This window comes from Eschrichtius robustus, chromosome 9 (genome assembly GCF_028021215.1).
Source record: "Eschrichtius robustus isolate mEscRob2 chromosome 9, mEscRob2.pri, whole genome shotgun sequence".
Lineage (NCBI taxonomy): Eukaryota > Metazoa > Chordata > Mammalia > Artiodactyla > Eschrichtiidae > Eschrichtius > Eschrichtius robustus.
The window spans coordinates 12,051,182-12,065,862 of NC_090832.1; the positions used below are offsets into that span (position 1 = coordinate 12,051,182).

Consider the following 14,681-nt stretch of genomic DNA (forward strand, 5'->3'; position numbering starts at 1 on the left):
AATGAACTCCTGGTCATCTGCCAAAACCGCTTCACAGACAGCTTCCCCATCTTAATTGCTGACAATTTCATCCTTTCCATTGCTCAGGCAAAACCCGGGAGTCCTCCTTGGCCTCCTCTCCTTCCCTCACACCACACAGCCATCTCTGAGCAAGTTCTGTTGGCTCCACCTCCACCGCGACCACTGAGAACAAAGCCACCATCACCTCTCGCCTGGTCACTGCAAAAGCCTCTGTCCCACCCTGGCCTCCTACAGTCCATTCATTCTCAACAGTCACTGATTCTTTTAAAACACTGGTCAGATCATGTCACTTCTCTGCTCAGATACATGGGATGGTCCCGCGTGTTCCCGAGTCAACGTCAGACCTTGGGAACACACTTAGGAAGTATCCAAACAGCTCTTCTGCAATGGTTATTTCAAGAAAAAGCACTTATATGGTGTTGCAAGCTGAAGCAACTGCTTTTTTTTTTTCACAAAACACAATTTTTACTCAAGAAAACGATAGAAAATTTTTTTTTTTAATGAGCAAAACGAGCCTGTCATTTCCAAGGGGAAAAAAATGACAGTATTTGTAGATATAATTCAAACTTTCCAGCAAAAATTGGAATTTTGGAAAACTTGTGTTCACCACCATGAGCTTGACAGCTTCCCAATACTTTCCAATGAGATTGGAGGTGATATTAATGAATGTGATTTTTAATGTTATATAATAAAATGTCCGTATTTGAAAGGTCTGCATAACCAAGTGACCTAATATTTTGGAAATAACCATTGCATGTTATAAAATAATACATGAGTAAAAGATCCATTCAAAGTGCAGGATAGGCCAATGGACTTTAATGTGACAAAGTAAGGAAAGTCCACCAATAAAGTTTCAGATTCCACATTGCAACTAACATTGAAGGAACTACCTCTTGTTGAGCTTTGGTGTAATATTAAATAAGAATATCCACAACTATCTGAAAGGATTATTAAAATACTCCTCCCTTTTCCGACTACAAATCTATGTGAGGTTGAGTTTTCTTCAAATCACTTCCACCAAAACAACACAGTGCAACAGACTAAATGCAGAAGCTGATGTAAAAATCCAGCTGTCTTCTATTAAGATACACATTCAAGAAATTTGCACAAAAGTAAAACAATACTACTCTTCTCACTGATACATACATGATTTTGGTTTGGAGAACTAGTTCATTTTTAGAAATATGCTTATTGTGTTAACATGAAGTGTATTCATTGTTGTTACGTTAAAATAAACTTTAATAGATTTTTAAAAATTTCTCAGTTTAAATTTCTAATATACTAAATACGGATAGATAGTAATACAACTAAGCTCTTTGGAGTCCCAGATAACTAAGCTCTCTGGGGTCCCTGATAACTTTTTACAGTAAAGGATCTGGAGACCAGCAAGTTTAGCAACTGCAGAATCAGAGCCATTATCATGGTGGACTGATTATTGTCTATTCACACATCTACCCCTCAAAGTCTGCCCACCCCAAAAGTGGGGACTGTGGTTCTTTATTTTGTATCTCTGCCATCAAACACAGTGCTTGACGCATAAACACAAATGTATTATCTTACTGGTTCTGGAAGTCAGAAGACTAAACTTGGTCAGCAGGGCTGTATTTCATGTGCAGGCTCAAGGAGAGAATGTTTCCAGGCCTTTTCCAGCTTCCAGAAGCTGCCTGCATTCCTTGGCTCACAGGCCTGCATCACTTCAATCTCTGCTTATGTCGTCACATCTTCTCTGACTCTCCAGCCTCTCTCTTATAAAGACCCTGTGATTAGGCCCGTCCAGATAATCCAAGATAATCTCCCCATCTCAAGGTCCTTAATTTAATCACATCTTTGAAGTCCTTTTTGCCATGTAAGTTCCTTTTGCCATATTCACAGGCTCCAGGGATTAGGATGTAGACATTCCTGGGGGAGCCATGATTCTGCCTACCACAAGCCATGTATGAAGATAATGCAGTTAAAGCCAAGGAGAAAATTACCCCACCATTTCCCCCAACATTTAAGGGTCTCCAGGCCAGGATGAGAAAGAAACTAAGCACAAAGATTACCTCTGGGAGAGAAACTGGGTGGCCAAGGACAGGGTGGGAGAAATTTATCTCTTTTATTTGTTTAACTAACACTTACACGGCCTTTACTCTGTGCCAGGCACGGTCTAGTTCTTTCCAGGTATTAGTTCATTGATCCCATGATCCAAAATCCTAAACTACTTTACAGTTGCAAACACTCAGCACAGAGAGTGTAAGTGACTTGCCCAACCAAGGCCACACAGCTAGTAAGCGGGCGAGCCTGGAGCCAAGGCTCGCACCCAGGGTGTCTGGCTAGTGTCCGTGCTCTTAACCACGTGACTACATAGCTTAGGGGGACTTATCTATCACAGTTTAACCTTGTATACTGCTGGAATTTCATATCATGCCCATGTATTACCAATCCAAAAAAATTAAAGATACAGCCACATATAGCTGTCTCTAGAAGTGAGAGCTAAAAGGGAGATGTCTATACTTGGTCCTTCCTGAGTCTCAATTCCTTCATAGGGAGGAATAAAGTCAGGAACATAATTCATTTACAAAAGAAGGGGAAGAAAAAATGGAAATGCAGACAAGCATCATTTGGCAATCCGTACTGGTAACATCCACAGAAGAGTCAGACCTTTTTTCTTCCTTTTATGTAACAGGCTATGTAACATTTCCCCTTTCCAACAAACAAGCATCATTTGGCAATCAGTACTGGTAACATCCACAGGAAGAGTCAGACCTTTTTTTTCCTTTTATGTAACAGGCTATATAACATTTCCTCTTTCCAACAATAGGTAACAGTTTTACAGAACTACTACCTCATAGAGACCTGGCTCACTTAGCATGAACAGGAGACTGTATTTGATCCAATCATCCCAACTTTCAAATGGCTATTAAAAGTGATATAGCCAACAGAAATTGCATGCTGTGTTCCTCAGAGAATTCTGTAGATTTTAACCTGAAAGATGAATTTGCATGTTACATTAGGACAGAGAACACAGGACTGGTTTTACTCAAAATGCCAGCAAGTTTTATTCACCAGCTTCTCCCTCAGTTCCGACACTGTCTCATCCTTGGTGCTACGGGTATCTGCTCACCACCAGCCAGCCTGGCCTGAGGCCAGCCACGTCCCTAAAGGGGACCTGCAAGGACCACGCCGCTAGTGGACACAGCGTCACGATGTTGAGGAGCACTTTGTTTTTCTGGGCACTGATATAATTCATTGATTCACTCTTTCCCCAAAAAACATTTATTTGAGTCTTTATTTTACAAGGGACTTTGGATCATTAAAAATAACAATACTGTAAGAGCCAAAGGAATGAAGCTCTAGCAGTGGAATAATAAAGCCAGTATGCGGAAGGTGGAGTATCTACCCTGGGAGGATTTCGAGCCACACTTTAGTGTTCCTTAAATGACCAGACAAATTCTCTGGTTTTTTTTTTTTAAGGCAGGGGAAAGTAAGGCAATACTCGCTAGTTTCTTCAGCTACCTGCCATGATATATTTGTTAAAAACCCCAGGAATTCAGGGTTTTAATACAATCTGGCCCCAACAGACTTTCCAATGTTATTTCCCACTCGCACAGAGCCAGGTGACCTCTGCTTTGGGCCTGTCTCGCAGGTCACATGCTCTCCATGAAATGCTCTCCCGCTTCCACCACACACCTTCCAATCCACAACCTGCCCACCTAACACGCTCAGATCAAATGCTAACCTTTCTCCAATTCTCACACGTCTCTTTGGGGACCCCTTAGCTCCCAGCAGAAACAAACAGAAAAATCAGTGGGAATTCTACCTCTGAGGTGGACCTCTAGTTCTCTTCATTGAAAAGTTTTTTTTTCAAACGTGGATTATTATTTACAAGTGTTTTACTTTTCCTACTCAACTATAAGCTCCTTGAAGGTAAAAAAAAAAATAACAACTAACTCATTTTTATATACCTGCAACATTTAGCAAAAAGTTATTGTTTATTTGTTAAACAGACAAGTGAATAAATGAATGAATATGGGAAAGAGGAAAACAAATTCCCCAATAACAACACTAAGTTTCATAAGGGAATTAGCACCCAAGGACCATAGTTACTGCTAACAGAAAGCCACATTGCTCACTTCTGCTGATGAAATTGAAAACTACCTTCGGCACCATCATAAGAAACTATGAACTCTGAGAGCAAAGTTCTCTGTGTCGTGGTAAAATCAGTATTTCCCGCCCAGATTTGTTTTTTTTTTTTATAATGATTCATTTTTTTTTAATAGCTACTTTATTTATTTATTTATTTATTTATTTATTTATTTATTTATTTATTTATTTATTTTTGGCAGTGTTGGTTGGGTCTTTGTTTCGTGCGAGGGCTTTCTCTAGTTGTGGCAAGCGGGGGCCACTCTTCATCGCGGTGCACGGGCCTCTCACTATCGTGGCCTCTCTTGTTGCGGAGCACAGGCTCCAGACGCGCAGGCTCAGTAGTTGTGGCTCACGGGCTTAGTTGCTCCGCGGCATGTGGGATCTTCCCAGACCAGGGCTCGAACCCGTGTCCCCTGCCTTGGCAGGCAGATTCTCAACCACTGCGCCAGCGGGGAAGCCCCCCACCCAGATTTTTAAAAAATTTTTTACGTACGCCAACCATCTTTAAGAACTTGAATATGTTTTGACATCTGGGGATCTGGGGTGTCAGCCAGAGAGACTCAGTAACAGCAGTTTCACACACAAACAGGGCATTTTCTGAGCTCATTGCTCTTAGTCATCCTAAACCAGGCTATGGGAGCCGAAATGCCCTCACTCTCATAAACAGGAAAAAGTGGGTTCGCCACATCAGAGCTGGCTCTATAATTCTTCCCCTGGTGAAAGCTGTATAATGGACACATACATTCCCAGGAGCAATTCATTCCGAAGAGCAAATTTGCATCTAAGTGGCTTCTGGTAGACTAAGACTCTACACTACTCATACAGCAATTTAAAAAGAGTGATTCAAAGTCGGATGGGGAATTAAAAAAAGAACCTCAGGCTGCAATTACCTTCATCATCCAGTAAGAAGCATTTGCTGGGCTAACATTATCTAAATGGAAGCAGGAACATAGGTCTTTTCTATTTTTGTCTCCTGTTAAATATACCCCAATCCTAACAAGGCCACATGAACAGCTGTTTATAGATGGAGAATACATTAATGCCACATCAAGTTCAATGTTTACATAAAGGCTTTGCTCAGGAAGTCTATGCCCGATAAGACTCTCTTAAAAGCTTTTGAAATTTTTCAAAAGATGGCATACACTGGAAAAGGGATTTTCAATATAAATCAAAAACAGCATTAACAGGAACCCAATATCAACAGGGCTGGCACGTCTGATGCCTTCAATAGTGGCCTTGTTGGCTCAAAAATAACATCGGCTTCTCTGGGGAATTCCAGCGGTAAAACTAATTCTCTCTATAAAAAGTCTTTACAGACGATATTTCCTCTCAAGTCAAATACAGCCTCTAGACATTTCTTCTCTCTCTCTCCTATAGAGAACTAGAACAGAAATTCAAACGCTTACAGGCAGGAATCAAATGGTCATTCATTTCTAAGGATACAAAGGAACTTAGTAGTGAACACCCATCACTTCTCGGTGCTTCCCTGCCCATTCCACTCCCCACAGCGTCAGGGGAATATCACAGTAAAGCCGCTGACTGTTGTAAGTTCTTTGCTTCTCAGTGTATCAATCCGCTGAATGTGACTGTCTCCTGAGGGTGGGCTGAGAACCAATGAGGGGAACTGCTCATTTGAGAATACTGCGTGCTGCCTCCTGATTGCACTGAGGACAGTGGTGGGCCTAGGGGCGTGGGATTCCCTGATTGAGAGACTATCAGCACACAGGCATAATCGCTGTCATTTGCTGAGAACTTTTTACACATTATCTTGTTTAATTCTCAAGCGCTGGGCACAGAAGCGTTCAGGGAAGGGTAGGTCCTACTGCTGAGGATCAGACCACCTCCTTCAGACTACTGGCCTTGACAATGTGAGCGAGGCCTGGTCCACGACAGAGCTGGCACTACCCCAGACCACCTGAAGGGGGCTTTCTGATTGCAGGACCCAGCAATTGGCATTTTCACAAGCTCATCGGGTGAGTCTTAAGCACTATGAAGTCTGAGAACCATTTCCTTAAACACTATTCACATCCATGAGTCTCAAACACCACTAGGATGCTTCTTTTCTAGAAAAGCATGGAACCTGAACAGCAACTCAATCCCTGCCCGAGTTCCATGGGACGTGTCACCATTACTACCATTTCTTTCACTCGCTTATATATAATAAGAGGGGTTTTGTTTTTGTTTTTGTTTTCCCCAGCTCAAACCTGAGCAAGAGACTAAAGCTAACAAACATGAATTTCTGGATACCTGACTAAAACCAAAGGAGACCAAAAGTCCTAAACTCACGTCGCTTACCCTCCGGTCTTGCATATTTTAAACACCCAACAGGGCTCAGTGAATATTCAGCCCAGACAGTTAAGATATACCCAAAACAGCTGCCGAGGGCTTCTTCTTTCTCCACCTTCTGGCGTTCTTACAGTTTCTATTCAAAACAAACAAACAAACAAAAACACCAGGCCTTCCCTTCCAGAGAGCCAGCTGTGTGGTTTTTATCAACAGGCAAAGGATTGGCTTCTCGGGAAAATAAAACAGGGAAAGCTTCCTTCTTTTCAAGTACCAGGCTGCCTTTGGTAACGCTGAGAGCACATGAAATTTAGGGAAAGGCAGACTCTGAAATGACCACTCCTAAGTATCATTCCAAGTTGTATGAAAAATTGTTTTTCAAAAATCACTTAAATTCTTTTATTTGTGTAATTTTAAAACCTTTTTTTTTTAGCATGAAAGTGGGACTACTGTTTCCTAATTCATCACCAAAGCAAGTCAAGGTGACCTTCAATGAGGCAGTGAGCTCACGGGATGGGGGGAGGGGAGGGGAGACTCCCGTATTCAGGTCTCCTGCCCCATAGGAGCCGGGCTGGACCTGAGCAGACACCGACTAGCTCAAGCTCACAGCGGCCCGCTGGGCAGGGACGGAAGCCTCATCTTCCAGATGAGGCATCAAGGCTCGGTGTCCTCATTTGGGCTCCCCCAGACGCAGAGTCTGAGCCAAGGTCGTGGGTACAGAAGTTTATCTAGAAGGTGATCTCAAGAAGCCCAAGCGAGGGAGTGAGGCCAGTGAGACCAGAGGGCAGACAGCCCATAAACGGTGTGAAATGAGGTTCCACGTGCAGGAGGAATCAACTCCACAGGGGCCTCTGAAGAACTGTGGGGTGCACCCCAGAACTGTCCTGGCAGGGGACAGCGCAGCTGGGGTGCCACCCACCGATGCCCACTCCTCCCTGGCTGAGCGCTGCCCCCAAGGTCACACAAGCTGTGAAGGGCAGGCCCGGACTCAAGCCCAGGTGGGACTCAAAGCCTGCCTGCCTGTCACCACGCCATCCACCTCCCCACTTCCACGAACACGGGCTTCTCGTGCCATCACGATGGTAGGCTCAGCTGAGAGCTTCCCTCTTTTCTCTCTCCTCTCCCTTATCTTCTTCCCTCCGTCCCCCCGACACGCCCCCGACCTTAAAAACGGACACGCTTCCTTCTGAGATGTTCACTCACAGGCATTTAACTTCCTTCACAAGCTACACAACTACTTCAAAAAAGAAAACAAACAAAGGGGGAGGGGGGTGGGGGAGGGAAGGACTGGGAGTTTGGGGTTAGCAGATGCAAACTATTCTATACAGAATGGACAAACAACAAGGCCCTGCTGTGGAGCACAGGGAACTAAATCCAACATCCTGTAATAAACCATAATGGAAAAGGACACGAAAAAGAATGTGTATACATATGTATAACTGCATCATTTTGTTGTGCAGCAGAACTTAACACGACACTGTAAATCAACGACAGTTCTAAGAAAAAAACAACAAATTGATAGAGAAAAAAAAAAAAGAAAAGAAATAAATTCCGTATTTGCCAAGCATTTGGAAAAGCAGTCCATCCTGGCTGTTTTGTTTCCAACACAGGCACGTTACTCTGGAGCAGTGGAGGGGACAGACAGTAAATCCCTGGGGAGAAGATGCTTCATGACCACAGGGCACGGTCTCACCAGGAAGACAGGGCGGTGACAACCCGTCCAGGGAGGGATGAGCCGAGGTACGTGCACTGCATCCGTGCCGGCACCTGTGGCATACACAGTTCAGACCCGGGTGGAGAAGCCCTGCCACAGGCTAAGCTCAGCCGCCTGCACACACTGACACAGGTATCCTTAGGTACGTTACAAAAGCGTAACCCATAAGAATGGGTCCCTAGGACAAGAACTCTAGCAGCCATCTAACAACATCCAGGCCCTCCTCTTATGCTGTTTCCTTGCCAAAAAAAAAAAAAAAAAAAAGTGAAAAACAAGATTAACTGACCTGCTTGATCCTTAACTGTTTGGGAAAAAAAAAAAAAAAAAAAAAGGTGAATTTGCCTCGTCTGCTACTTTCTATAGAAATTCATTCCTCTAAGTACCAAAAGTGTTATTGATTCTGCAGTGATTTCTTATTATGATAAAATACATAGAGATATAACAGGCAGTGAATGTATCCCTCAAGAATAATGAGTCCAACGAGTGGACACACGATGTCTTATGTAGAATACTCAGACCTGTAAGAGCAGCCCAGGGTGGCCGAATGATGGCCCTAATATAGCCAAGGAATTAATTAGTTCCATCATAAGTTTGGTTTTATGACACTCGCTTTTATATGTCAACAGTCAATGTAATGGCATTTTAAATTGGAGGGAAACCTCAAGAGAGGAGGAAAAGGCAGTATATACCTTACTGAATCACAAATCTTACAATCTGATTTTTTAATTCCAAAAATGACCTAATAAACTTGTTTTATAATTAAATTGATCTTAACAGCTTCTCTTTCTGTTTTTCATTCATTTTTGGTAATCATGCAGAGATTTCCATTGGAAATCTATTATCATTATCATTAAGTATAAAAATTACTTTGTGTGCTTGTAACATAAGACCTCACGCTTGGTCTCCTATGGGGGCTTGGCCAGCTCCCTCCAGGGGTACAGAAGGAAACCACAGGTTTTCAGTGTGAGCTGGAGCCCCTAATTTACTTGACTACAAAATATGAAATATGCATGAATAATAAACTCAGAAATTCAAACCTTCAAATGATTGCCTTACATGGAAATCTCACCTTCAGAAAAATAAGCTGGCATACAATTTTTCATTTTTAGGCCTTTACAAAATTTTAGAATTCATGACCTACATGAAAAGTTCGCAGTTTATTGAGGAAGCAGTACTCAACAAAAGAGTTAAAGAACTGAATTGCATCAACCCTTCTTAGAACCCAAGAAATTACTGCAAAATGCCTTTGCCTTACACTCAATTGAATAGAAAAATCAACTTTGGCATTTATGCTGGCTTTCATCTCCTTCAGTAACAAAGTAATTACAATACTAAATATCATGGGTGATTTTTTTTTAAGACTGCAATTTTCAAGAAAGTTATTTTGTGCAAAAACCATTATTTTCTATTTTCACTAAAAGAGATAATTACTAAAATGCATGGAATTTTATATCAAATCTACTTGGTTGGCATCTGTGTTCTTCTAAGAAATGAGAAAACATTCTTTGAATAGCTTAAATAATCTCAGTTTGCAAGCAAAATCACAGCCTAAAAATATTAGCTGGTGATACCAGCAGTGAAGGAAGAAAGAACAAAACCTCACCATTTGCCGTATCCTTTTTAAAGTTATCCAGGAATTCCTCCAGGAGTTGGGACTGGTTAGGAGGGGGCAGCAGACCCTTCTGGTCCCTTGAGAACAGGTCACTGTCTGACCAGGAAGAACACAGAGTTGCTTTTGTGTCCGGCCTGGCAATCAGAGTGAGCTCGACACTCTTCTCAGAAAACAGGGCCTCCATCTGCTTGAGGTCAAGATCAGACACGGCTTCCCCATTTAAGGTCATGATTTCATTGCCCTTTCTCAGCCCTGACGAGAAAGGGGACACAGAGGAAGAAGAGAGAGAGATATTACTGAGGGAAACATTTTAAGATGAAAGACAGCTGCAAACTCGAGCCGTCTAGCGTTCGCAGGGACTGTTCTGTTGCCACTTTAAAAGAAAGTGCCAAAATGTGTAGTATTCGGATTCCACTGATAACAAATTTCAGCTCTCTCAGACTAGTTGTTAGCAGAAATAGTTTGAGAGTCACTCAAATTAACTATTCCTCTATGTGATGTTCAGTGCCCTGGGAAATAACATTTGCCTGTGTCTGTCTGCCTGGCCGGCTCCATCTGTCTGTACATATGCATGTGTACTGTGTGTGTGTATACTCTCTCTCTCTTTCAAAACCACACACACAAATTCTCTCTATATATATACATATATGTGTGTATGTATATGTATATGTATATGCATATGCATTTTCAATTCAACCATTAAGTTTACTTTAAAATTCTAGGAGAAATTGTTTTCTGACAAAATCATCATAAGAAAATTTCACTAGCCAGACTGCACTGCACAGAATTAAGAGAGAACAGAGACACCGTGAGCCACACGGACCTTCCCCATACGCCAGGCCATCCGGGAGAACATCACTTATAAAAATGCGGCAGAGATGCTGACGTTCGTCCACCTGCGCGGTCACTGCAAACCCTAGGAATGAAAATAAAAGGAGAGAACAAGTCTAAATTCATCACACTAAATCAATGGGCAGTACCTTCTTTGACCATCTATTCTCAGAAGTATGGTATGTTTAGAAAGTCTAAATTACAACTATTTGGTATCTAGCAGGGGCAGAAAAAGGGGAAAGTGTCAGATCTAAAGGTGTAAGAAAAATGAGTGCACAGCCTTATTCAAAAGTTGAGACAATATATCCATGTTCAGGGCAGCATTATTCACAACAGCCAGAAGGTGGAAGCAACCCAGCTGTCCATGGACAGAGGAATGGAAAAACAGAACGTGGTAGAGACATACAATGCAATACCTTCACTCAGAAAAAGGAAGAAAATTCTGACACACGCTACAACACAAACCTTGAGGACATTATGCTACATGAAATAAGCCAGCCACAAAAGAACAAATACTGTATGATTCCACTTATATGAGGGGCTAGAGCAGTCAAATTTATAGAGACAAAAAATAGAAGGTTGGTTGCCAGGTGCTGAGGGAAGAAAGGAACGGGAAGTTATTGTTTAACAGAGTCCCGGTTTTGCAAGACAAAAACAGTTTTGGAAATAGATGCTGTTAATGGTGACACAACAATATGAATGTATTTAATGCCGCTGAATTGTCATTTTAACCGTTCTTAACAATTGTTATGAAGGTAAACTTTATGTTATGTGTAGTTTACCACCATTTAAATTTTTTTAAATTTTTTTTAAAAGTTGAGACAAAAAATAGTCTTATTAAAATAAAGTAAGTTCACTTCAATACAAAATATTTGTTCAGAAACAACTCTATATGGGGCTAGGCAATTTAAGTAGGTGGAAAAATACTTGAATGGATACAGTGCTCGCCCGAAATAGGACTACATGAGACAACCAGGAGAGACGGCCCTTCTCTGAATGCATCGCCCTCTGTACTCCATGCCCTTGTCTGTGATTCCATGGTGGGAACACACGCTTCCATGTCTTGGTCCCATAATACTGGGAGTTCCTTGACAATAGGAAGAAAGGCATGTCGCCTGTTTCTTCTGTGCTCAGGCAGAGCCCAGAAGATTGTGGTCACCAAAAAGTTATCTTTTCAAGTATCTTCCTTCAGTCATTCAAATTTAAAGAAGATTCACCAATGGAGACTGTGGAGAGTAGAGTAAAGGCCGATAGAAACATAGACAAAATGCTCAGTGGGCTTCAGAGGAAAAACCAACATAACACTTGGGGCCTAACAGATGACGTAAAATTAAGAAACAAAGAACATGTCAATTTTATCAAGTAAAAAAAAGAACAAATCATAAAAAGGAAATCTTAACATATTACAATGACTAGGATTTAATCAGCCTGAGTCATTTTAAGGAGAATAATTATGTCAATATTATCTAACACGAAATAATCTTTCTATGGAGATATTTACTGACCATTATATAATTATCAAGTTCCTATGGTAAAAGGCAAAAGATAGGAAGGAACTTTAAGACACGAGCACAGTCTATAAAGAGCTGAAAGCCAAGTTTAAACACAGACAGACAGAAATGCAAGAATTAAACGCTACGCAGTGAATGGCTGCTTCCTTGAAGGCGCTGTCACGTGGAACCTCTTAGCCTCAGCGTCCTGAACTGATAGAATTAAACAAATACCACTTGCTTTGAAACCTTCAGCCTTCAAGAACCAGTCACCTCAAGATCTCAACATCATGACCTCAGTTTCAACGCAACTGTTCCTAGTCCTCTTTTCATTGCTTTTGGTGCCGCCTGTTGCAGCACCAAGAGCAGAAGCCGGAGATGCAATCGCTCTCATTAGGTGTGGTTCTCAGCATTACAGGCATTTGTGCTTGTTTGGGGGTGTGTGCACGAAAGAGAAATGGACAGATGTGACTTTGAAGGGCCTCCTGAATCAAACCTTGCCCTGAAAACCTCTGTGCTACTGAGGTTCAGAACTGAGCTTTGGTGTCTGAAAGTTCCCAAGAAGCAGTAAATAGGGTAGTTTCATGGTCTTGGTTATTTCCCTATAAATAGGAACAAACTGATATACTATGTTAAATGGAAAACAAAACGTTTTCTTCACAACAAATAATGCACTGAAAAATGCCGTCTGTAATTTGCATTTGCTAGTTAGAAAGAAGGTCAAAGAAGTGAGATGGCTGAACTTTGCATAAGTAATATTTCATAGTTTCAGAATTCTCAATAGGAAGAAGAAAACTCTTGCCCAGAATCCTAGGAAACTGCCACTGTTCAGTTATAATCACGGCCTCCTGCATCACTGAGGAGTCTTTTCTCCATATTTTTAATGGATTTTTGTTTTGTTATCTCCCAAGTTAATACTGCACCTAGATATTAAATACAGTTGGTCAAAAAACAAAACTTACCTCTTTGTGGGGGAAAAAGTTTAGAAAAACGTATTCCACGTATCTAATGTTGAAATGGAGAAAAGGTTTAATGTAAAAAAAATACTTTATATTGACATTGAAATGGAGAAGAGGGGCTTCCCTGGTGGTGCAGTGGTTAAGAATCCGCCTGCCAATGCAGGGGACACGGGTTCGAGCCCTGGTCCGGGAAGATCCCACATGCCGTGGAAAAACTAAGCCCGTGCACCACAACTACTGAGCCTGCGCTCTAGAGCCTGTGAGCCACAACTACTGAGCCCATGTGCCACAACTACTGAAGCCTGTGCGCCACAACTACTGAGCTTGCACTCTGGAGCCCACGAGCCACAACTACTGAAGCCTGTACACCTAGAGCCCGTGCACCACAACGCAGAGCAGCCCCCACTCACTGCAACTAGAGAAAGCCCGGGTGCAGCAACAAAGATCCAATGCAGGGGCTTCCCTGGTGGCGCAGCGGTTGAGAATCTGCCTGCCAAGGCAGGGGACACGGGTTCGAGCCCTGGTCTGGGAAGATCCCACATGCCGCAGAGCAGCTGGGCCCGTGAGCCACAATTACTGAGCCTGCGCGTCTGGAGCCTGTGTTCCGCAACAAGAGAGGCCGCGACAGTGAGAGGCCCGCGCACCGCGATGAAGAGTGGCCCCCGCTCGCCGCAACTAGAGAAAGCCCTCGCACAGAAACGAAGACCCAACACAGCCATAAATAAATAAATAAATAAATAAAAATTAAAAAAAAAGATCCAATGCAGCCATAAATAAATAAAGTTATTTAAAAAAAAAACAAAAAAAGAAATGGAGAAGAGAGTTAATGTTTAACAAAAACAATCTTTATATTAACTGAGTAACATTTCCATGGTGAGAAGTACTATATTAAATATAAACCCATTATGTAAGTTAAATAAATAAATGCTATGAAGTGATTTGGGTAACACTGACCCTTAATTGTTAAACCGAAGGCAAAGCAATCAGATAAGCCTTCTTCAAGAAAGTCAGACTTTTAGTTAGTTCTTGAAGGACAGGTCGGATTTACACACTCAGAGAGGAGGGATTGGGGGAGGGAGAAATGAGGGGAGCCGTCCAGGTGGGTGAAAAGCTAAGAGCAAAGACACTGAGACAAAAAGAACTGTTACATGAATCAGCAGTTAATCAGCTCAGAACCGCCTCCAGCACACTATAAACCCACTGTGTTGTTATTATCACCATCATTTCAAATTTCTCTTCAATTTTTACATACATTCCTTTTAATTACTTTGGCATTTTTCCCTAATAGTAATGCATACCTTTTTAGCCCACTAATATAAGTCAATAGAAATGAAGAAAGAGAAAGGAAGCTCAGAAACTATTGTCATAGTTTCTGAAAATGTAAAGAAAAAATATTAGGTCCAAAGATACTGGGGCAAAGCTAGGCAAGGACAGACCAGACGGTTCTCTGGTGAGGGAGCTCCTTATCCTTACCGAAGTCAGACACACCCCCGGTCTTTGTGAGCTGCACGTCATAAACACTTAGTGGAAAGACTTCTATTTCATCATAAACCTACAAAAGGTAAAAACCAAAATCAGAGGATTTGATGTCATAATACCTGGAAATTTATTTTGATTGTTTCCAAACTAGATGCCAATTTAAACAG

The 14,681-nt window shown here is 41.9% G+C and overlaps 1 protein-coding gene and 1 pseudogene across 2 annotated transcripts in view; one reads left to right on the forward strand and one right to left on the reverse strand.

The window, feature by feature from the left end:
• Positions 1 to 14,681, reverse strand: part of TIAM2 (TIAM Rac1 associated GEF 2) — a 110,121-nt gene that overhangs the window by 51,044 nt on the left and 44,396 nt on the right. For both annotated transcript variants that reach the window (XM_068551744.1, XM_068551742.1), the window contains 3 exons: positions 14,509 to 14,587; positions 10,579 to 10,671; positions 9,747 to 10,007 (listed from right to left, as the gene is read on the reverse strand). In XM_068551744.1, the coding sequence (XP_068407845.1) occupies positions 9,747 to 10,007; positions 10,579 to 10,671; positions 14,509 to 14,587 (433 nt within the window). The remainder of the gene's footprint in view (positions 1 to 9,746; positions 10,008 to 10,578; positions 10,672 to 14,508; positions 14,588 to 14,681) is intronic.
• LOC137769722 (small integral membrane protein 30-like) lies at positions 12,367 to 12,554 on the forward strand (annotated as a pseudogene).